The sequence below is a fragment of the Neovison vison genome, chromosome 7 (genome assembly GCF_020171115.1).
Source record: "Neovison vison isolate M4711 chromosome 7, ASM_NN_V1, whole genome shotgun sequence".
NCBI classification, from domain to species: domain Eukaryota; kingdom Metazoa; phylum Chordata; class Mammalia; order Carnivora; family Mustelidae; genus Neogale; species Neogale vison.
In genome coordinates this window covers 40,111,094-40,131,666 of record NC_058097.1, presented here as the reverse complement: position 1 = coordinate 40,131,666, position 20,573 = coordinate 40,111,094, and the positions used below count along the sequence as shown (strand labels likewise).

Sequence of the window (20,573 nt, the reverse complement as noted above, 5' to 3'; positions counted from 1 at the left end):
GGTACAGCTTGATTGCTCCCCCCGCCTGCCCCATCACTCCTCCAGGTTGACTTCCTTCCAGAACTTTCCTTTGGTTGGGATACTTGTGCATTCAGGCGGGTGCTTCCCGCCATCACCTGTTCTCTGACTGGATGGGGTAAGCTCCTTCTCCCCATGTTCCCCAGATTCCAGCCACAGAGGCCTGTAACACCCCCACACCGCTTCTACTAGTCACCCTTGTTCTATTTAATTAGCACCCAGCTAATTATATACTGTGGTTTCTTCAGTGTGGGCTGGACAAGCCTGCTGCCTCCCTGGGGCTCTTGTCCATGAGGTGGCAGGGGGAAGGTCCTCCAGGATTCCCAGGTAGATTAGGGGTGGGTCCATTTGCTTATAGGAGAAACAAAAACTACAAAGGTAGTTTAAGTTTTTTCCTCTTAATTTGGATTTTTTGGAAAGATTTATTTATTTATTTTATTTTATTTTTTTAAAGATTTTATTTATTTATTTGACAGAGAGAGATCACAGGTAGGTAGAGAGGCTGGCAGAGAGAGAGAGAGATGGAAGCAGGCTCCCCGCCGAGCAGAGAGCCCGATGTGGGACTCGATCCCAGGACCCTGAGATCATGACCTGAGCCTAAGGCAGCAGCTTAACCCACTGAGCCACCCAGGTGCCCCAAGATTTATTTATTTTATTTGAAAGAGAGAGCCCGCGCATGGTGGGGAGGGGCAGAGGGAGAGAGACTCTCAGGCAGACTCCCCACTGAGCACAGAGCCCAACACGGGGCTTGATCCCATGACCCTGAGATCATGACCCCAGCTGAAATCAAGAGTCTGAGGCTCAACCGACTGCCTCACCCAGACGTCCGTGTTGTGATCTTTTAATTATGGGGTATGTAGGCTTTTGAGGGCTAGCCTGGGAGCCTGTCAGCATGTCTTCCAAGTTCCAAAGAACTTCCAAGTACAATACCTAGATGGGCCAGCTAAGGGCACTGAGGTCCATGTTCTAGTTCTTAGGATTCGTTTGGCATAGATCCAGACAACAAACAATTTGTTGAGCATCTGCTAGGAGCCAGGCATCGTGCCGGGTTTCCAGGATTGCACAGATGAGTGGAGAACACTGCGTGACTTCAGGGAATTCCAGAAGCTGGCTGTTGGTCACTCAGAAGAATGGCGGGTGTCAGGACAGAAATCAACCGAATGCTGTGGAATGAGGAGGGGACCCTGGAGTAGTGTCACAAATGCTGATTATTGCTTCTGTTCTACTGTCTTTCCTTTACTGTTATTGAAGAATTCTTTATAAGGGACTAGGATGAAAAGTTTTATTGTTAAGCTTTAAAATAAGCAGGTCCCCCACTTACAGTCTACTCGGAGGCTCCAAACTTTGTGTCCTCTACATAGGCCGTAGTGCCCCTGACATCTCCAGAAGGCTGAAGCACCATCTTGGGAGAGTCCTGAAGGCACTTGCACTTGACCCCATCTCCTATGGGCAGCTTCCGAGCTGCTCCAGTCCCCAGCTCCAGTCCGGTCCCCAGGGGCTGGCATCCTCACCCTCCCTCTTAGCCAGAGGGCCCAGCTGCTGGCCTCTGCTTGCAAAGAACTGCTCTGGGCAGTATTGTCTGCCTGAAAACTGGCACTGGGGGCATGGGGGACCTTGATATTGGAGGATCCCTATTCACTCAACAAACATTGATTGGGCACCTACTGAATGTCTAACAGTGAGATTGGTAACAGGGATACAGTGTAGCAGGAACCAGTCTTACTTTTAAGTAGGGAAGCAGAGAGTTAGGGAGGCAGAGAGGGAGGCAGACAGCTAAACAGCTGGAGTGAAGTTATCCAAAGCACCTCAGAAGTCCCTGGTCTCTCATTGGAGTCTGTTACGACTCCTTCATCCACAGAGCAGGCATGGGACCTTCTCTGGGCCTTCCTGAGTTTGGGTGTTAAACACCCCCGAGTTCTGGTTCATGGACTTACTGTGCCCTTGGCCAGCTCCCTGGTCCCCAGGCTCTTCTTCCTTTACTCCCTGGGCCATGAGGAGGTTGCTTCCCAGTTCAGGCTTATATTAAGGCCCACCTTTTCTTTCTTTCTTTTATTTTTATCTTTTCCCCCTTTTTAAGTTTCACTTTTAGTAAAATTTAAATTATTTTAATATGATTTTTAAATTTTTTAAAATTTTAATTCTTTTATTTGACAGAGCACAAGTAGGTAAAGCGGCAGGCAGAGGGAGTGGGGAAGCAGGCTCTCCACTGAGCAGGAAGCCCAATGTGGGGCTCGATCCCAGGGCCCTGGGACCACAACCCAAGCCGAAGACAGCCACTCAACTAACTGAGCCACCCAGGTGCCCCAGAACGATTTTTTTTTTTAAAGAAGTAATCTCTATGCCAGACTTGGGGGCCAAACTATGACCCCAAGATAGAGGGTCGTGTGCTCTAGTGACTGAGCTCAATTGCAAACATACGATCCAAGTAGAAAGGGTAACATAATGAGCCCCATGCACCTGTCACCCAGCTTCAGCTGTGATCCATTCGTGGGCCCATCCCGGGTCGTTTCTGCCCTCTCCTGCCCTCCACGCTCGGACACTGGATTATTTTGAAGCAAATCCCAGAAAATTATGTCCCATTGTGATACAGTTTCGTCTGTAGATACTTAGGAATGTGTCTTTAAATGATAGGGAGGTAACCACAGGGGGCGCCTGGGTGGCTCAGTGGGTTAAAGCCTCTGGCTTTGGCTCAGGTCATGATCCCAGGGTCCTGGGATGGAGCCCTGCACTGGGCTCTCTCTACTCAGCAGGGAGCCTGTTTCCCTTCCTCTCTTATCTGCCTGCCTCTCTGCCTGCTTGCGATCTCTGTCAAATAAATAAATAAAATCTTAGAAAAAAAAAAAAAGGTAACTACAGTGCCACGAAGAATGTTGACAAAATGAGAGCTAAAACTTTCCCCAATCATTTTTCAGTATTGTCTGCCATCTAGTCCCTGTTCAGATTCCCCGGATCATCTCACAATTGTCCGTTTCATGGGGGGGTTTGTTCAGAGCAGGACCCAGAGGAGATCCACACGTCACACTGGAAGGTGTTTTGTCCATCTTTCCTCCTCGCTGCTGAGCTCAAGTGAAGTGCACAGGGCGCGCGGCCCGGGTGTGAGGCGTGGTCAGCGTTGACATACTGGTAGCCTTGGGAAAGCGGCTCCACAGTCTTCCACTGCTTTTTCGTTTCATCTTTCGCATTCCTCGTTTTCTTTCTTTCTGTCTTTGCAGTTCGTTCTTCCGGGTCTGTCTTCCTGGAGAGTTTTCCTGGGTTCTGGCTCTTGCCGATTGTAGTCCTGGGGCTAGTGCTGATGGTGGTCCCCTGTTCACGATGCTTCCTGAAACTGATAGTTAGATCGAGATGTTGATTCTTTGAGGAGGGGCCAGGCCATTTTGTCAACATTCTTCCAGCCTCAAGTCCCTCTTTCCGCTGTGAGACAGTGGCCTGTTCATCTTTGTGGGGAGAGGCCAAGCCGCCCTTCCTGCACAGCCTGAGGAAGCCCGGGGTGACAGCGGCTCTAAAGGCTGCTGGGATTCACCGGGTCGTTGCAGAGTGAGCTCCAATGGGCTCGGGGCTGAGCCTCCAGCACTGGCTCCAGGAGGTGGCAGGAGTTTGTGTCAGGTCCTTGAGACCCTGACAGGTTCCTTAGCTCCCTTGAGCCTCAGTTTCCTTATCTGTAGAATGGGGCTATTGCAGAAGCTGGCTGCCTCTCATATGGAGCCCACCCCAAGGATGGAGTTGAGTACCCAGACATCTTGGCAGAGGTGGGGATCTGTCCTAGGAAACCCTGTTTCTGTGGCTCCTATTACAAACTATAATTGCAACTGGGCTTAGAAAAAATAGCTGAGAAAGAAGGGAAGGAAACTGTCTTCAAGGGGCAGTGTTTCTCCTCATTCAGGTGGCAGGATTATGTGTGACTTTTTTTTTTTAATAAAGATTTTATTTATTTATTTGACAGAGACACAGTAAGAGAGGGAACACAGCAGGGGGAGTGGGAGAGGGAGAAGCAGGCTTCCCGCCGAGCAGGGAGCCTGATTCAGGCTCGATCTCAGGACCCTGGGATCATGACCTGAGCCGAAGGCAGATGCTTAACAACTGAGCTACCCAGGCGCCTACATGTGACTTTTTAGTTTGACTTTTCTCTTCTTTCTGAACTGCCCTGTCTTCCTCTGGAGTTGTCCCCGAGTCCGTTGAGAATAGACTGGGCACCTGGCTGTGGGGGCGGGGGGTACCCAGTGGGTGTGGGAACAAACCTGGAGTGCGTGGCCTCTGCCCAGGTTGGGGAATCGCGGCTTAGCCACCAAGACGTCTGTCACCCTAGTCGCTGCCAGTAGCATTCCAGGCGGGGGGTGTCCAGCTGGAGCTGTGAGTGGCCCCTCCCGCGCTCTTCACTCTGCCTACTGTTTGCAGGTCCTGGTGCCCTGCAAGGGAAGCTTGTCGAGCAGCATTCAATCCACTTGTCAGTTTGAGTCCTACATTTTGATCCCCGTGGAAGAACACTTCCAGACCTTAAATGGAAAGGTATTCACTTCTTTGTGGGTCAGCCAGGGTCCCTCACTCAGTGTTTGGGAGTCAGTGGGGAGGGCAGGGGGTCCCACATCTTTCCCTGTCCCTGCTGTGGTAAATGATGGCTCTGACATTGCCGGGGTGGGGGCGGGTTGGAGGGCCCCCTGCCTTTGAGGAAAGAGGAGGTAGTAGCTGAGCAGGGCCAGGCTGGGCCTCTTCCTGGGAGGATGGGTGGGGAGGGGTGGGGAGGGTTCGGGAGGGGTTCCTCAGCTCAAGGGCCTCCTGCTGTAAAGTCAGGGAGTCTCTGGAATATCTCTGGAGGTCCTGTCACTAAACCTGTTTTATCCCCGTGCTCTTGAGAGCTCATCAGTTTCTTGGCCACAAACAGGACATCCGGGGTGAATTTTAACTTTTTAAAAAACATTCTTACAAAAATATGTTGTTAAAACTTAAATCAGGCAAAACAACAAAAAAAGCACAGGTGTGTTATTAAAACTTAAATAAGCCAAAGGATGAATACCCAACTTTTGTATCAACATGGACGGGACTGGAAGAGATTATGCTGAGTGAAATAAGTCAAGCAGAGAGAGTCAGTTATCATATGGTTTCGCTGCTTTGTGGAGCATAAGGAATAACATGAAGGACATGGGGAGCTGGAGTGGGGAAGGGAGTTGGGGGAAATTGGAGGGGGAGACGAACGTGAGACTGTGGATTCAGAGAAACAATCTGAGGGTTTTGGAGGGGAGGGGGGTGGGAGGTTGGGTGAGCCTGGTGGTGGGTATTAAGGAGGGCACGTATTGCATGGAGCACTGGGTGTGGTGCATAAACAAGGAATTCTGGAACACTGAAAAGAACTTTAAAAATAAATAAAAATTTTTTAAAAACCAGAAATAAGCTGAAAAAAAAATAAAAAGCATTCTTTTGAAATCATCTCTAACCTAGAGAAAGTTCTAAGAACTCTCCTTTGCTCTTCCCCTGGTTGGTCAGCTGTAAGCACTTTGGCCACATTTGTTTTTATCTGTCCCTTCCCCCTCTCCCCGCCACAGTATTACTGCTTTTTCTGAACCTTTTTCGGAAAAAGTGAGAGTGAGTTGCAGACACTACGTCCCTTTATTCTAAAACATGCATTTCTTGCATAACTACGCAGAGTGAGTGCACTCAGGAAAGTGAACTGTTCAACACGCTGTCCTCATACAAATCATGCTAATTATACAAATAATATCCTTTTGTAGATTTTTTTGGTCTTTTTAGATCCAGGGTCCTGCAGTGCCTTCAGTGCCTTCAGTTGCTGGTGTTTTTAGTTTCCTGTGACTTGGCGCAGTCCTTGGGCTGTCTTTTTCTTCCATGACACGGACGGCTTTGCTTTGTACACCCTCCCTCAGCCTGGGGTTCTCGGAGGTTCCCTCGCGGCCAGGAGGGCGTTTTATCACTCCATATGTGTAGTGACCCGAGACATATGATGTCAGTCTGTCTCATTGTGGATGTTACCTTTGGGTAACATTGGGGTCCACATTTTCTTAATTTTTAAGGGGAGGTAGAGAGATTCTGGGAGGGGGATGTTCTATTCCTCGCCAGAACTGGCATGGGGCCAGGTGCATTTGGTGAGTGCCTCAGACCTGACAGTCAGGGATTGTGTGGGCCTGTGCGGGGAGAGGAGGGACAGGACAGGACACGGGGTTACCTAGACACCAGCCTGGCGGTGGGGGGTTGGGGGCAGTCAGCAGCCCTGTTCGCCCTGCCAGTCACTGTTAGTTTGTTTTCTTCGGGGAAGCCAGATCTATAAGGAGAACAGAGGAGTCAGGCTTATCACATCTCATCTGCCTGGGCACCCCAGCTGTGGCCAGAGTGCTGAATGTGGCCGGGACGGCCGCATCCCTTCCCTGCCTGCGTCTCCTTGCAGTGCCAGGCCATTCCAGGAGGGCCTTCTTCCCCCTTTCCCAGAGGGTACAGGTTTTCTCAAGGCCCCAAGGACCAGCTTAATGCATCTCTGTCCCAATATTTAAAAAGGATCAGCTGTAGCTACAGTGTGAACAAAGAGGAAAGAAAACATTTTAGTATCAAAAAGTGAAATGGAAGTGTGTTCATGCCCACCCCCCGCCCTGGTAAAGCCCCACTGAAGCAAAGGAGGGCAGGTCGGGAGCAGTGCCCTATCGGGGGCCAGCCAGGGGGCTCGTCGGTCGCCGCTGGCTGCTGCTGCAGTGACTGTTCTCTTGTTCCAGGATGTCTTTATACAAGGAAACAGGATTAAATTAGGAGCTGGTTTCGCCTGTCTTCTCTCAGTGCCCATTCTCTTTGAAGAAACTTTCTACAATGAAAAAGAAGAAAGTTTCAGCATACTCTGTATAGCCCATCCTTTGGAAAAGAGAGAGAGTTCAGGTATTCTGGGAGAAAACCCTTTCCCCCTGATTTGGAGAACTGTGTTCAGCTTCCTCCTGATATAGCTGTTATAAACGTCCCATAAAATATTCAAGAGCCCACTAGAAGCCTGCCTGACTTTAGAGTAATTCCCCAGAGCTTTATCAAAAAGTCATCTTGAGCTAAGACAGTGGGACTGGGGGCTGCTGTGTATGGTTTCCCAGGTTGGGCATTACACAGTTCCGGAAGGTGATATTCGTACAGACCTCTGTGTGAATGTTGCCCACTGGAGTTTGTGCAGGGTGGCAGCCCTGGCTTTGACGCTGGGCCTCAATGTTAGAGCCAGCTCTTAACGTCATTATTGCCCACCCATAATTGCCCACTGTTATGTCTCTTTGAGAGATCATTATTTTTAATAAATAATAATTCTTTAGTTGTTCCAGGAAATTGAGGTAACAATGTGCTGAATGTACTCTGAGTCCTGTATTGCCAGGAATCTGGGCTTCCTCACCAGAGCCTCTTAGGTCATCCCTACGGTCTCAAATTGTTTTGTCCATGGAAAGGGCTTCAGGAGAGCCAGGCTCTCTGGACCCTGAGCTGTGCTGTAATGAGGCTGTTTTTGGGCAGTATCTTGAAATAATTCCTGTCCTCTGCTGGAAGATGGGGCTCCAGACCCTGGGGGAGCAGGGCAAAGGATGTGGTACTTCCCCCATTAGGAAACTGGGAAGGCTTCGGCCAGCTTGACCCACTGTCTCTTTTTCAGAAGAGCCTTCAACATCTTCAGATCCGTTTACCCTGAAAACCATCGAAGATGTGAGAGAGTTTTTGGGAAGACATGCAGAGAGATTCGACAGGAGCATTGCTTCTTTCCAGCGAACATTCAGAGAATGTGAAAGAAAGAGCCTCCGTCAACACATAGTCAGTAGCTGTGTCTTGCTTTGCCAGGGTGTCCTGGCTCAGGCCGGTTCAAGAACACAGGGGCTCCTTCCCAGTGTACCCTGAAACTTTGCTGCCTCCCCTGTTGGAAGCCTTGTTTAAATGTTTCCTTCTAACAATAAAACTAGTAGGAGCCCCTGGAGAAAACTTGAACATGACAGAGTATAAAAATGAATATTGTTATCACCTGTGTGAATCCCAAGGGAAATTCTCTCTTCCCCTTCATGCATCTACACTTAAAAAAGTTGAAAAAAAAATCACATGACTTATTTGATAAGCCTGTATCAGGACTTAAAGCTTGTCTCTCGGGAAGTACATCTGGCAACGTGTTCTCGCTCCGGGATGTGTGGCACGTTTTGGGTTTTGTGTTGGGGGCCTTGGGTCCTGAGTGACCTGTCTCTCTGCTCTGGGTTACACAGGACTCGGTGAATGCTCTCTACACCAAATGCCTCCAGCAGCTTCTGAGGGACTCTCACCTGGTAAGCTTCAGGACTTCCAAAAGACAGAACTGCAGTTTGCTCACGTGACAGTCCAAGGTCTTTAACGTTACCTTCTCGTCCTGCAGAAAATGCTTGCCAAGCAGGAGGCCCAGATGAACCTGCTAAAGCAGGCAGTGGAGGTAAGAAGCCAGGCCAGGGCAGGGAGAGGAGGCAGAAGAGCAGGGGGTGGGGAGGGGCAGGGCTCCTGTCCCCTCTGCACCCTCAGAATGGCTGTCTGTGGTCTGTTTGTTGATTCCACAGATGTACGTCCAGCACGATATTTATGATCTGATCTTTAAATATGTGGGGACCATGGAGGCAAGTGAGGTATGTCCTAAATCCCCATCATCCCCATTAGAAACCTTTTATTCTTAGCTGTGTAAGAAATGTGAAGCTTCGTTAAAAATCTGCCATTAGGACGCTGCCTTTAACAAAATCACAAGAAGCCTTCAGGATCTTCAGCAGAAGGACATCGGCGTGAAGCCTGAATGCAGGTAAGAGCGTGTGCCGCTGGAGCTCGGCCCCCTCGGGGGCTGGGGCCTCTGGTTCTGGAAACAAGGCTCTCAGCCATAGGGATGGCACCCTGGTTTCACTCGGTTCCTTCCGAGGAGCAGTGCAGTTCCCTGTGACCCAAGATAAAGGACTGGAGTTGGCAGGGGTCCCCCTCCTGCCCTTGTGGCCAGCTGGAGCTTGAGGGGTGGGGCTTCCGCACAGCTGGTCTCTTCATGGGCACACCACTCACCCAGGTGGGTGCCGCATACAGACATGCACCTCACCTGCCAGATGGGCGCCTGCTTTTGAAGTAGTTTATGTTTCTTTGGTATTATGAAGTGTTTATGTTGAGACTGTTTTAACCCCTTTGAGCTATCTCACTCTGGGGCTAAGGATTTTTTCTTTTTTTTTTTTTTTAAAGATTTTACTTATTTATTTGACAGAGGTTACAAGTAGGCAGAAAGGCAGAGGCCGGGGGCGGGGGTGGGGGTGGGGGTGGGGAAGCAGGCTCCCCGCTGAGCTGAGAGCCTGATGTGGGGCTTGATCCCAGGACCCTGAGATCATAACCTGAGCCGAAGGCAGAGGCTTAACCCACTGAGCCACCCAGGCACCTGCTAAGGATTTTTTTTTTTTCCTAACATTCTACTGTCCTGCCTCTTTGATGGGACATTCAGAGGTGTTGAGTCTTGCCTCTGATTGGAGCCCGAGTTTTTCTTTTCATTTGTCGTTACCTACGGCTTGTCGTAAGCAGAGTAAATCTGAGGTGTGCTGTTAGATCAGGGAAGAAGGGCCTGCCCAGTGCGGTCTTAAGTTGTCACTTTCCGAATTATTTTGCAGCTTCAACATACCTCGTGCAAAGAGAGAGCTGGCCCAGCTGAACAAATGCACTTCCCCACAGCAGAAGCTGATCTGTTTGCGAAAGGTGGTGCAGCTCATAACCCAGTCTCCCAGCCAGAGAGGTTTGTGCTCAGGGGAGGGGTCCGATGGTGGCACAGACACTTACGTCCAGGTGCAAAAGTCCGTTAAGGAGCAGTGTCGTCCTGAAGGGTCGCAAAGATGGGCTGATGTGTCGCAGAGCACCCCTGCGTCAGTACCCCGGAGTCTGTTCTGATGCGTGGGTGCCTAGCAACAGGGGTCTGGGGGTAGGATAGGCAAGATAAGGGCAAAAGAATAATGGTGCAGAAGTAGTGACCTCAAACCAGCCAGGCTTCCCCATACTTGCCCGGGCACCATGCAGCTGGTCTGTAGATCAGAATCCAAACAGCACAGTTTCTTTGAGAACCTGCCTTTTCAGTAGCTTCCTGTTTCCAGAAAGGCACTGTCCACAGTGCAAGTCTGAGCTTGCCAAGGTACAATAATATGTATGATTGGCTTTAAACTTCCTGTCATGCATTCTCTTGAGCTGGGGTGTGGGTGTATGGCCCCATCAGGACGTTCACTGCTGGCCCTTTAGTCCAGGGCCATAGTGCTCACCGGCCCCCTCCTGCAGCTGTGTTCCAGCGACAGAATTCTTTGGCCAAAATTACAAACGTTTAATCTCAAAGAAAAATGTTCCAAGCTGGTGATGGAGACACGAGGGTTCAAGTGTACGTTAGACCCTTCTTCCTAATTTTGTGTCTGCTTAAAATTTTCCCTTATAAACAGTAAAGCAAAAGAAGCTAAGAAAAAAGAAAGGGGGAGTCATATCTGTGAGTGCAGATAGGGGGTGATCATCAAAGTGCATTAAGTGAAATGAAAGGGAGTGTATGTGGTACACTTCTAACAGCATTCCAGAAAGGGGGGGGCAGCTGTGTGTCTGTATGCATGGTGGTGAGCTCCTGGGCTGTCTCTGGGAGGTTAGGAGGGCAGCAAGAGCAGTAACCTCTGGGTGATGATCGGGCAGCAGGGATGGGAGAAACCAAACCCCAGTTTGCGCTTTTGTGCTACTCAGATTTTTTTAGACATGTGAATGGATTCCTTAAAATTTAAACGTGAAAAAAATTAAAAGAAGCTAAACATGAGCATTAGACTTGGCAGTGTATAAAATGGAAATGATCTCGGGAGGAAAGAGGTGGGCGCACCTTCGCCTTGTGTCTGCCCTCACAAACTTGAACCTCCTGGGAGGTGGCGAGGGAGGGGGTCTGCTTGGAATTGCCTTCTTTTACACATGTTCTGAGAATGCTGGGCTTTTGCTTTCCCCGCAAATGGGATGTCAGTTCAGGACACTGTCAAGGAGATTGTGCAGTGGAACTTCTCCCTGATATGTAGTCTTGCTGGATTGTGGCTTTGTGGGTTGGGTGATGGTGGGGCGTTGATGTACTTGTTGGTCTCATGATGGCTTTGAACATGTGTTCCCCCTCCCACCACAGTTAACCTGGAGACCATGTGTGCTGATGATCTGCTCTCAGTCCTGTTGTATTTGCTTGTGAAAACAGAGATCCCCAATTGGTAATATTTTCTGTTAAAATACTTTTGCAAAATGGCAGCGTTGTACCGGGGTGGTTTTAGCATGACTCCAGGAAATCGCGTGCCCCTTATGAGTCCATGGCTGTGTCTGCGCTGCAGATGGTGGCCGTCATCCCATTTACAGATGAGGAAACTAAGGCCCGGAGAGCTTATGTTGCTTGTTCTGGAACATGCACCTAGTCAGTGACCGAGTGGGACGTTGACTCCACTTGTGTTTGGCTCCAAAGCCCATTCTCTTCTGACGGGAGCCCCCGGTTCACTTATAATAGTCAGCTTTTTCAAAACTGGCATACTCCAGGAAAGGACCAAGAAGTTTTACTTACGTGCTCCAGGGCTTAAGTGGGCAGTGTCAGAGCTCGTGGAGCTAACCGACTTCAGTCACTCACGCCCATAGTGCTGTTCCTGGAGATGTGCGAATTGGGTCCTCAACAGTGAAAATATTTTTCTTCCTTTTGTTAGGATGGCAAATTTGAGTTACATCAAAAACTTCAGATTCAGCAGCTCAGCAAAAGATGAATTGGGGTACTGCCTGACTTCGATTGAGGCTGCGATCGAATATATTCGTCAAGGAAGCCTCTCTGTTAAGCCGCCCGTAAGATCCCTCCTGCCCTGGCCTTCCTTTGTGGGTGTCTGGGTACCTTTGGTAGGGTTCTGAGGTTGGCGGGTGGAGAGGGGTGGCTCTTCTTCTTTTTTTTCTTTCAAGATTTATTTATTTGAGGTTGAGAGGGAGAGAGCGAGCAAGCACACATGCAGGGGACGCAGAGGGAGAGGGAGTCTGACGCGGGGCTTGATCCCGGGATCCTGAGATCATGACCTCAGCCCAAGGCAGACGCTTAACTGACTGAGCCACCCAGGCACCCTGGGGGAGGGGGATTCTTAAATGGTCTCCCAAGGATGGGGTCTCTGCTGTCTAAGGACTGTGGGGCTTGACAGCCATCCAGCAGCCTGAAACGTCAAGCACCCAGCTGGGTGTGCAAGTTGGCAGAATATGGCCGGGATTCACAGTTAAAAGCTTTGTCTGCTTTGTCTGCTTTATCAGTCCTAGCCATCCTCAAAAAAAAAGCACATAGGCAGAAGGGAGAGGCTAGAAACCATGAGTTTGGATATCTAGGCAAGTGATGGGATTACTGACATAATGCAGTCTTAGGACTCACCAGCCTTATTATGATTTTCTTGGTGAGCATTCCTTAGGGGAGGCACTTGTATTTCTATGTGATGTGTGAGATCTTACACCAAGATCGCGTTGCTAGCTTGTTGCACCGGCTGGCAAAATGTGACAGTATGCACAGAATTTCAGCAGTGTTGAAAGTAATAAGGTAAAGAGATTCTCGTATTGCACACCAGGAGTCCTGAGGACTGAGCATTCCCTCGATCTTAGAATCTCCCCAAGTAATAATAAGTTAAAACAGCTGGAAAAAACCAGAGACCTGCCCAGATAGGTGCACTTGAGTGAGATCATTTATTATTAAAATGTTTATGTGTTTTCCCATCTTTCTCCCATGCATGTGCACTTCACGTGATTTAGATTCTATTGTATATAGCATTTTACAGTCTTTTTTCCCGAAAGGATAGTTTTTTGTTTTTTGTTTTTCTGATTAGGAGACTAATCCTTGCTTATAAGCAATATTTACAGTATACAGTTGACCTTGAACAACGCAGGGGTTAAAGTTGCTGACCCTCCACATGGTTGAAAATCTTCGTGTAACTTGTGATCCCCCAAGAACTTAATTACCAGTAGCCTGCTGTTGGCCAGAGGCCTGATGATATAAACAGTCGAGAAACACATATTGTATTTATTATATGTATCCTATACTGTATTCTTAGAATAAAGTCAGCTGGGGGAAAATGTTATTAAGGAAATCATGAGAAAGAACACATTGCATTTAGAGGAATGTACTGTGTCTGTCCTCATCCAAGTGGACCCGTGCAGCTCAGATCTCTGTTGTTCAAGGGACAGCTGTATACACTTGCAGTGAAGACAAAAAAATACCTTTCTCAAACTCACCAGCTGGGGATGACTTATTAACGGTTTGGTGTATGTCTCTTTTCTGTGCCTATACAATTTTTAAAAAAGATTTTGTTTATATATTTATTTATTTTATTATTTGTTTTTTAATTAAATTTTTTAAAAAAAATTTAAATTCAGTCAGCCAGCATATAGTACATCATCAATTTTTGGTGCAGCGTTCAGTGATTCATTAGTTGCGTAAAACACCCCGTGTTCATCACATTGCGTGTCCTCCTTATTTTAGAGAGAGAGGAGCAGAGAGACAGGGAGAGGGAAAGAGTGGAGCAGACCCCATGGTGAGTGAGGAGCCTGACACAGGGCTCCATCCTCAGACGATGACTGGAGCCAAAACCAAGAATCGGGCGCCTAGCCGACTGAGCCGCCTAGGCGTCCTTCTCCAATTGTATTTTTAACTGAAATTTGAGATTGTGCTCCTCTTATTGGCATGCAGGCTGGTCGTAGGAATTGCCTGACGCCTCTCGATGGGTTCAAGGGCACCCCTTGTCGCCTGGAGGGTGGAGTTGCCATTCCCTTGCTGGCCATCCCGCTTGCTTGCTTTCTGTGGCCTGTAGACAGCTAACACTTGGAGCCTTTGACCAGAGTGGAAGGAGGTGGCTGACCACATAGCACCGGTCGGCTTCCCACACCCACTTGGACTTCAGACAACATCTGGAGTGGGATTGGAGGAGTTGTTTTGGTTTTTCTTTTTTACTTATTTATTTATTTAAGATTTTATTTTTAAGTAACCTCGACATCCGCGGTGGGGCCAGAACTCACAGTCCCGATATCGAGACTCAGTGTGCTTCAGCGACAGCTAGCAGCTAGCCAGGCGCCCCTGGATTGGGGAGGCTTTGAGGGGTGGCCCCTCTTGTGCTGGTGCTGGCTCAAGCCCGGTACTTGTATTTTCCCTTGGGCAAGTCCACATCTCTTCAGTTTCTGTCCATTTCGTGTCTACACTGAAGGTGATGCTGTATGTTTCACCTCTTGCTAGGAGTTTCCAAGAATGAGCTAGGGGGTTTGGAAGTGCCTTTGTGAAGCATGAGCTGATACTCCTGTCCTCAGCTTGCTTTTCCAACACCCCCGCATCTGGGTGTCTCATTTCCTGGTTCTCCGGGGCATCCTGCGTGGGTGGCTTCTGTGGGCAATGGGGGACACCGCCCATTGTGCCCCTCTTGTCTGAGGTGTCTGCCCCTGGTCCTGGTCCTGCCTTCCTGGATGGGGGCAGTTGGTCCCATCAGGTGTCAGGACAGGGTGTGCCTTATCCTTACAGCTGGCTGTGGAGCCAGCCCCTTGGGCCTTGAGTGGGACAGGCCTTAGAGATGCTCTTACCTGTGTTGACAGAACAGGTGTCATGGCTTCCTTGTCTTTTGTGATGCCAGCTCTGAGGTTCTGCCTTGGTCAGCCTTAGCTGCTGACTGGCTTCCTGTCCCGGTGCAGTTCTGTCTTGGAAGGTGTGAGGCCAGTGTGATGTGTCCGTGTCCCTTCCTGGGGAAGGAGCTCAGGTGGCTCCCCACACAGCAGGTGACACTTCCTGGAGAGCAGTCAGGACTCAATATCAGTAAATCAAATTTTGTCTTCCTATTGCCTCTTTATATACTATGATGTAGCTTCACAGAAATTTCCCCCCTTAATATCTTATTGTACCTGAGGTGACTATATATGCATTCTTTAAGCTTAAAGACTTAGAAGTCTTGTAAATAAAGACTAGCTTTAATGAAAATGAGAATTAGTGGGATGACGCTAGTTTAACGTTTGTAGACCAAAAACCAGGGAAAACCTTGAAAGAATCGGTTCCCTTCTCTGTTCCAGCTTTGTGGGCTTCTGGTCTTTCTCACTGTACTGGATTTCTCGTAACTAATATATTCCCCCTTCCCAGATAGATCTGAGCTGATACGCTGTCTCTTCTAGTAGGTCATTTCTCCTTGAAGGTTCAGGCCCCAAGGACTTGCCTTTCTTCATCATCGCTCTTCATATAGTCACTGAGAGTGGAGGAAGGAGACCCCACATTTACTGACATGACAGTGTCTTTCACGTTTCTCTGACCCTGATCTGCTTGGCTACGAATCACTGAGTAAAACAGGTTGTTAGAGCTTCATATAGCAACTGGCAGCTGGCAGCAAACGGGCTCTCATTCTGAGGGGTTGATGTGTGTTTAATGCTCTTAGGGCTGCTGGTGTGAGGGACCGTGCCGACAGAGGACCCCAGAAAGGGGCCGTCCCCTTGCCACCCAGGCTCTGTCTTTAGCTGGATCTCTGCGTCAAAACTTAGCTGTAATGGGCCTTATCCCATACTTTTGGCAGGGTTTGGTGAGTTCTTCTGGCAGCAGCTGGCTGGGGGCAGAAACCCCCCTTACCTCCCACAGAGGCTTTTTTGAGGAAGTTCATCTGTCATCAGTCAAGTTGCAGGTGGTTGGGTGAGGGTTGAACTGTCTTGCTAGGAATTATTTCATAGAGAAGGATGCGTTTTTAGATTTGTGTATCTAAGTAAACATTACCTGTAACATGAAGACCTGGGTTTCTTATTTAGGGGAGACCCCAGTGTATTATGGGATTTGGGAAGGGTGGCCCTGTTCATCTACTATTTTATTATTTTTATTTTTTTATTATTTTTTTTTAAAGATTTTTATTTATTTATTTGACAGACAGAGATCACAAGTAGGCAGAGAGGCAGGCAGAGAGAGAGATGAGGAAGCACGCTCCCTGCCAAGCAGAGAGCCCGATGCGGGGCTCGATCCCAGGACCCCGGGACCATGACCCAAGCTGAAGGCAGAGGCTTCAGCCCTCTGAGCCACCCAGGTGCCCCAAAGATTTTATTTTTTTGACAGAGAGAGATCACACGTAGGCAGAGAGGCGGGCAGAGAGAGAGAGAGAAGCAGGCTCCCCACTGAGCAAAGAGCTGGATGTGGGGCTCGATCCCAGGACCCTGAGATCATGACCTGAGCTGAAGGCAGCAGCTTCATCTGCTATTTTAGTAAGGATGTTCAGAAAGCAAGACTTTTCTCCCTCCTGCTGGGTGACACTGGGAAATCTAGAACAGTCTGTCAGAGGGTTGTCCTCTCTGTATGCCCAGATAAAGTGGCAGGGCTAGGGCTCTGCAGGCTGTAGAGCAGTGGTTTGAGAGGAGGAGGCCAGGGCAAACCAGGCTTCTGCCTAGAGGAGGTCAGTGTGAACGTGCTACATTCCACACTGAGTGATGACACATTCCATGCGCGCACAGAGGCAGCGTGCCCCCAGAACCCCCCCCCCGCCCCCGTCAAGCAGCTGCTTCCTGGGGGGACAGATGGGAAGCGCTTTGTCCAGCCCGATGAGGATCTGTTCTCTGGCCTAGGGACAGAGGCTCTGCCAACCGCGTTCTGTGAGGAGGTAGCCAGGACTGCTCCTAGGTTCTCCGTGTGGAAGGGTCTGCATGGACATGTTGTGACAAGTTGATAAAACAGATTATTGGGCTTTTCCTGCAGGAGTCTGAGGGATTTGGTGACCGACTGTTCCTGAAGCAGAGAATGAGCCTATTGTCTCAGATGACTTCAACTCCCATTGATTGTCTGTTTAAGGTAAGACACTGGCACGGCCCTTGAGGGCACAGGCTTGTGAGGGATGTTTCGTTTTTCCGCATCTCTAAGAGCTTTCCAGCATCCGTCAGGGGGATGTGTTTGGTTCAACACCGAAGTTCACGTCGGTGGTCAGAGAGGATGGAGATGTTGATAGATGCTGGGGTTTGAGGTCTGTGCATCTCCCCCAAGGTGTGCTGTGCCGTGGCCGAGAGGGACAGCATGCCTGGAGCCCTGTGCCTGGGCTGGCCTCTCTCCACCTGTTCGTCAGGGTCTGCTCCGAGGTGCCCCCCTGGGTGCTCTCAGCAGAGCTGATGCCTCTTCTGGGCTCCGGGAACCCGTATTGCCGACATTCATGGGAGAGTGCACCAGGGCGAGAGCTCAGCACGCAGTAACTCCCTGATCAGATGTGACCGACCCCTGGGAGGCTAGCGAGGTGCCCTGATGGGTGGTCGGCGAGGGCTGGGTGGGGGCTGGGGCAGCGTGTTCCCCAAAGTGTCTCGCTCCCCGAGAGGAACACATCCAGGATCACAGGGCTGAACCCTGCACCACAGCCTTGTTTGTTGATGGGCTCTCTTGCTAATGCAGCCATTTCCGTTCCCCCCAAACCAAGGCTCTGTTAGGACCCAAGAGGACGGGACGGACGCATGTTCTAGGGAGGAGCCTGTGTCCACTCTGAGGTTCCAGGAGGCATGATCCTCCCCCACCATTGCTTTGGGAATTTTGTCCTGTTGTCGTTTTAAGCTACGGATGATTTATAGCATTTGCAGAAGTAGAGAATGTAAATCACAGCCATGTGGCCATCTCTGTCCTGTTTCGTCTCCATCCCCGACCTGGTTTTTGTGTCTGCCCAGATTACTTCAGAACACATCCCAGACAGCCAGTCATGTTATCCAGGCGCCTCCAGATACGTGTTTCTGTAAGGAGGCTCCAAACATTCATGCCTGAAGAAGAGAATTCCTTCACTTTGATAGTATTTTTGACGTCTCTTTGTAGCACATAGCGGCGGGTAACCAGAAAGAAGTGGAGAGACTTCTGAGCCAAGATGACCAAGATAAAGATGCCGTCCAAAGGATGTGTCACCCTCTGTGCTTCTGTGATGACTGTGAGAAACTTGTCTCCGGGTAAGAGGCTCCCCACAGAGGCTCAGTGTGTGGCACGTGGGAGGTGCAGGCCTGGGGAGATGTCTCCACTAGTTTGCTGTGGTTTCCCTTCCCCCTTGTCGGGCTCTTCTGCTGGGGGTCAGAGCCCACAGGGTGGGTAGGGCAGGGACGCTGGAACCAGATGCCTCACCCTGCAGGAGACCGAGCAGGGGTTGGATGAGCTTTGGGACACTGTTGAATAGATCCGGCTTGGCTCACACCCTGAGATGGGTCTGCTAGCCCCAGGACTCTGGCATGTCTAGCCTGGAAGCGAGAGGCTTTTCCCTGCCATTCTTAGGGTGTATTTTTCTATATCTTCCATCTTTCTCTCTCTCTCTCTCTTTTTTTTTTTTTTTAGAAAGAGAGACTGAGAGTAGGGGTGGGGAGGGACAGAAGGAAAGGGAGAATCTTTTTTTTTTTTTTTTTTTTTTAAGATTTTTATTTATTTATTTGACAGACAGAGATCACAAGCAGGCAGAGAGGCAGGAGGGGAAGCAGGCTCCCTGCCAAGCAGAGAGCCTGATTCGGGGCTCAATCCCAGGACCCTGGGATCATGACCTGAGCCAAAGAAGGAGGCTTTAACCCACTGAGCTACCCAGGCATCCCGGAGAGGGAGAATCTTAAGCAGGCTCCATGCCCAGCATGAGCCAAATGCTGGGCTTGATCTCACAACCCTGAGATCATGACCTGAGCCCAAATCAGGAGTTGGAGGCCCAGCCAACTGAGCCATCCAGGTGTCCCCCCTCTTCTTCCTCTTTTAGGAGGCTGAATGATCCCTCCATTGTCACTCCATTTTCCAGAGATGACAGGGGTCACACACCGCTCCATGTGGCCGCCCTCTGTGGTATGTGGTCTTGGGTTGGCCTATGGTTGGGCTACTTTGCCTTAAAGGGATGGAGCCAGGGGTGGCCCAGCAGAGGCCTGACTGACAGAGGGCGGCGGAGTCGGGGGTGGAAGGGCCCATGTCGTGGGCTGTGCCCAGGGCCTTTGTTATTTTTTTAGCAGTTGCACAGTATTCCATCCTGTGAACTGAGGAACTGTGGACTCTTCTGTGGATATCTAAGACTCTCTTCCCATACCTTCTGTTCCTGAAAGGTGGACCAGAGCTGAGCCCCCTCCAGAGGGCCAGTGGCGGGGAAGGGGGGGTCCACCCCAGAGTGTCCTGAATCTAGAGTCTGACTTGATGTTAGCTCGGCCTCCTCTCAAGGGGAAAAACACTTCCTGGCGTGTCCCCTGCCAGAGAATAAGAGGGCAAAATAATGGGACTCCAGGTTTAGGGTTCGGAGAGCCCCTGCTCTTTCCTTCTCTGTGGCAAAACCCCTCTGTTCTGCAGGGCAGGCATCCCTCATTGACCTCCTGGTTTCCAGAGGCGCGGTGGTGAACGCCACGGACTATCACGGCTCTGCCCCCCTGCATCTCGCCTGCCAGAAGGGCTATCAGAGCGCCACGGTGAGCGGGGTGCCATCCCCGTGCCGGTGCTCCCAGGAGCCTGGCTCCGCACAGCTGCATCATGGTCATGCTCTTGGGTCGCGGCCTGGCCCTGCTGCAGCCTCCCGGGGTGGGCCATGTGTCTTAGACCACGACACCTCCCTGTGGGCCCACTGGACAGAGCCCTTCGGTGTCCATGTGAAACATCGTGGCAGCTTTGGGGGAGGAGGGTGGGGCTGTGGGCCTTGTTCTTTAATCTCTCCACGTTTTAAAGGGAAGGATGAGCATGAGGGTGGAATTTTAATTGTAGCGTCGGTCACTAAGGTTGCAGGTGGCAAGGTGCGACCTCCCCCGTGAGCCTCTGGGCCATGCTGCTTGAGGAAGCACGGGCCTCACCTGCACGCTCTCTTCTCTCGGCAGCTGCTGCTCCTGCACTATAAAGCCAGCCCCGAGGTGCAGGACAACAACGGCAACACGCCTCTCCACCTGGCTTGCACCTATGGCCATGAAGACGTAAGTGGTGCCTCTGTGCCCGGGGTGGCCGGGTTCCCCACTTCCTCATTTGCCGGGAGATGCGAACGTCTGGTTGGTTGAATGTCGCGCTTCATGTTGGTCGTTACTGGAACATTTGGCGTGTAATTTCTTTTTAATTAAAAAAGCCTTAAATTTACTACAGCTGCTCCGCTGAAATAACAGAAATCCAAACATGAATTGCCCGTTAGCATACCCTGAAATTAAAATCATTTTCATTCATTGCCTGCTGCCATCTGGTTCTTACCTTTGTTCACCTTCAGTTTTTACTTTTTATATTTTTATAGTAATAGTGACGATTGCATCATTTCTGTTTCCCCTTAACAGCCAACTGTGTGTGTGTGCGTGTGTGTTTGTGTGTGTGTGATTTTGTCCTGACCGCTCCCTCTCCCATCTTCTCTGTGTGGTAACACTGGGGTGGGTTTACACATACCCAAGCCTGAGGCTGCGTTAGGGGTGGATGTGGAAAAATGAAATCGTACCCTCCCCATCTTTATACAGCCACTTTCTTCCTTGGTCATGGAAATCCTGGAGGTCCGTAAACGTAGCCCCAGCCAGTCCTTTCGTCACTACACAGTGATTTGTTGTATGTGTTGCGTCTGTGTCCCTAAAACCACCCCTTGGTTCAGTGCTTTGCGGGGGATGATGGATAGGACTCAGCATGTAGTCCCACGACTCTGATGGACAATAGCCAAAGGACCCAC

At 50.0% G+C, this 20,573-nt stretch overlaps 1 protein-coding gene across 4 annotated transcripts in view; it reads left to right on the top strand.

Moving 5' to 3' along the window:
* The window catches only part of ANKRD27 (ankyrin repeat domain 27), a 51,305-nt gene that overhangs the window by 11,971 nt on the left and 18,761 nt on the right, over window positions 1-20,573 (top strand). For 2 of the 4 annotated variants that reach the window (XM_044256253.1, XM_044256255.1), the window contains exons 3-17: window positions 4,411-4,521; window positions 6,726-6,882; window positions 7,625-7,779; window positions 8,217-8,276; window positions 8,363-8,416; window positions 8,529-8,603; window positions 8,694-8,770; window positions 9,606-9,727; window positions 11,117-11,195; window positions 11,673-11,805; window positions 16,679-16,771; window positions 17,765-17,892; window positions 18,672-18,754; window positions 19,244-19,359; window positions 19,759-19,851. In XM_044256253.1, the coding sequence (XP_044112188.1) occupies window positions 4,411-4,521; window positions 6,726-6,882; window positions 7,625-7,779; window positions 8,217-8,276; window positions 8,363-8,416; window positions 8,529-8,603; window positions 8,694-8,770; window positions 9,606-9,727; window positions 11,117-11,195; window positions 11,673-11,805; window positions 16,679-16,771; window positions 17,765-17,892; window positions 18,672-18,754; window positions 19,244-19,359; window positions 19,759-19,851 (1,536 nt within the window). Of the gene's footprint in view, window positions 1-4,410; window positions 4,522-6,725; window positions 6,883-7,624; window positions 7,780-8,216; window positions 8,277-8,362; window positions 8,417-8,502; window positions 8,604-8,693; window positions 8,771-9,605; window positions 9,728-11,116; window positions 11,196-11,672; window positions 11,806-16,678; window positions 16,772-17,764; window positions 17,893-18,671; window positions 18,755-19,243; window positions 19,360-19,758; window positions 19,852-20,573 lie in introns of those variants that run through there. The other 2 variants (XM_044256254.1, XM_044256256.1) reach the window with 2 other exon arrangements.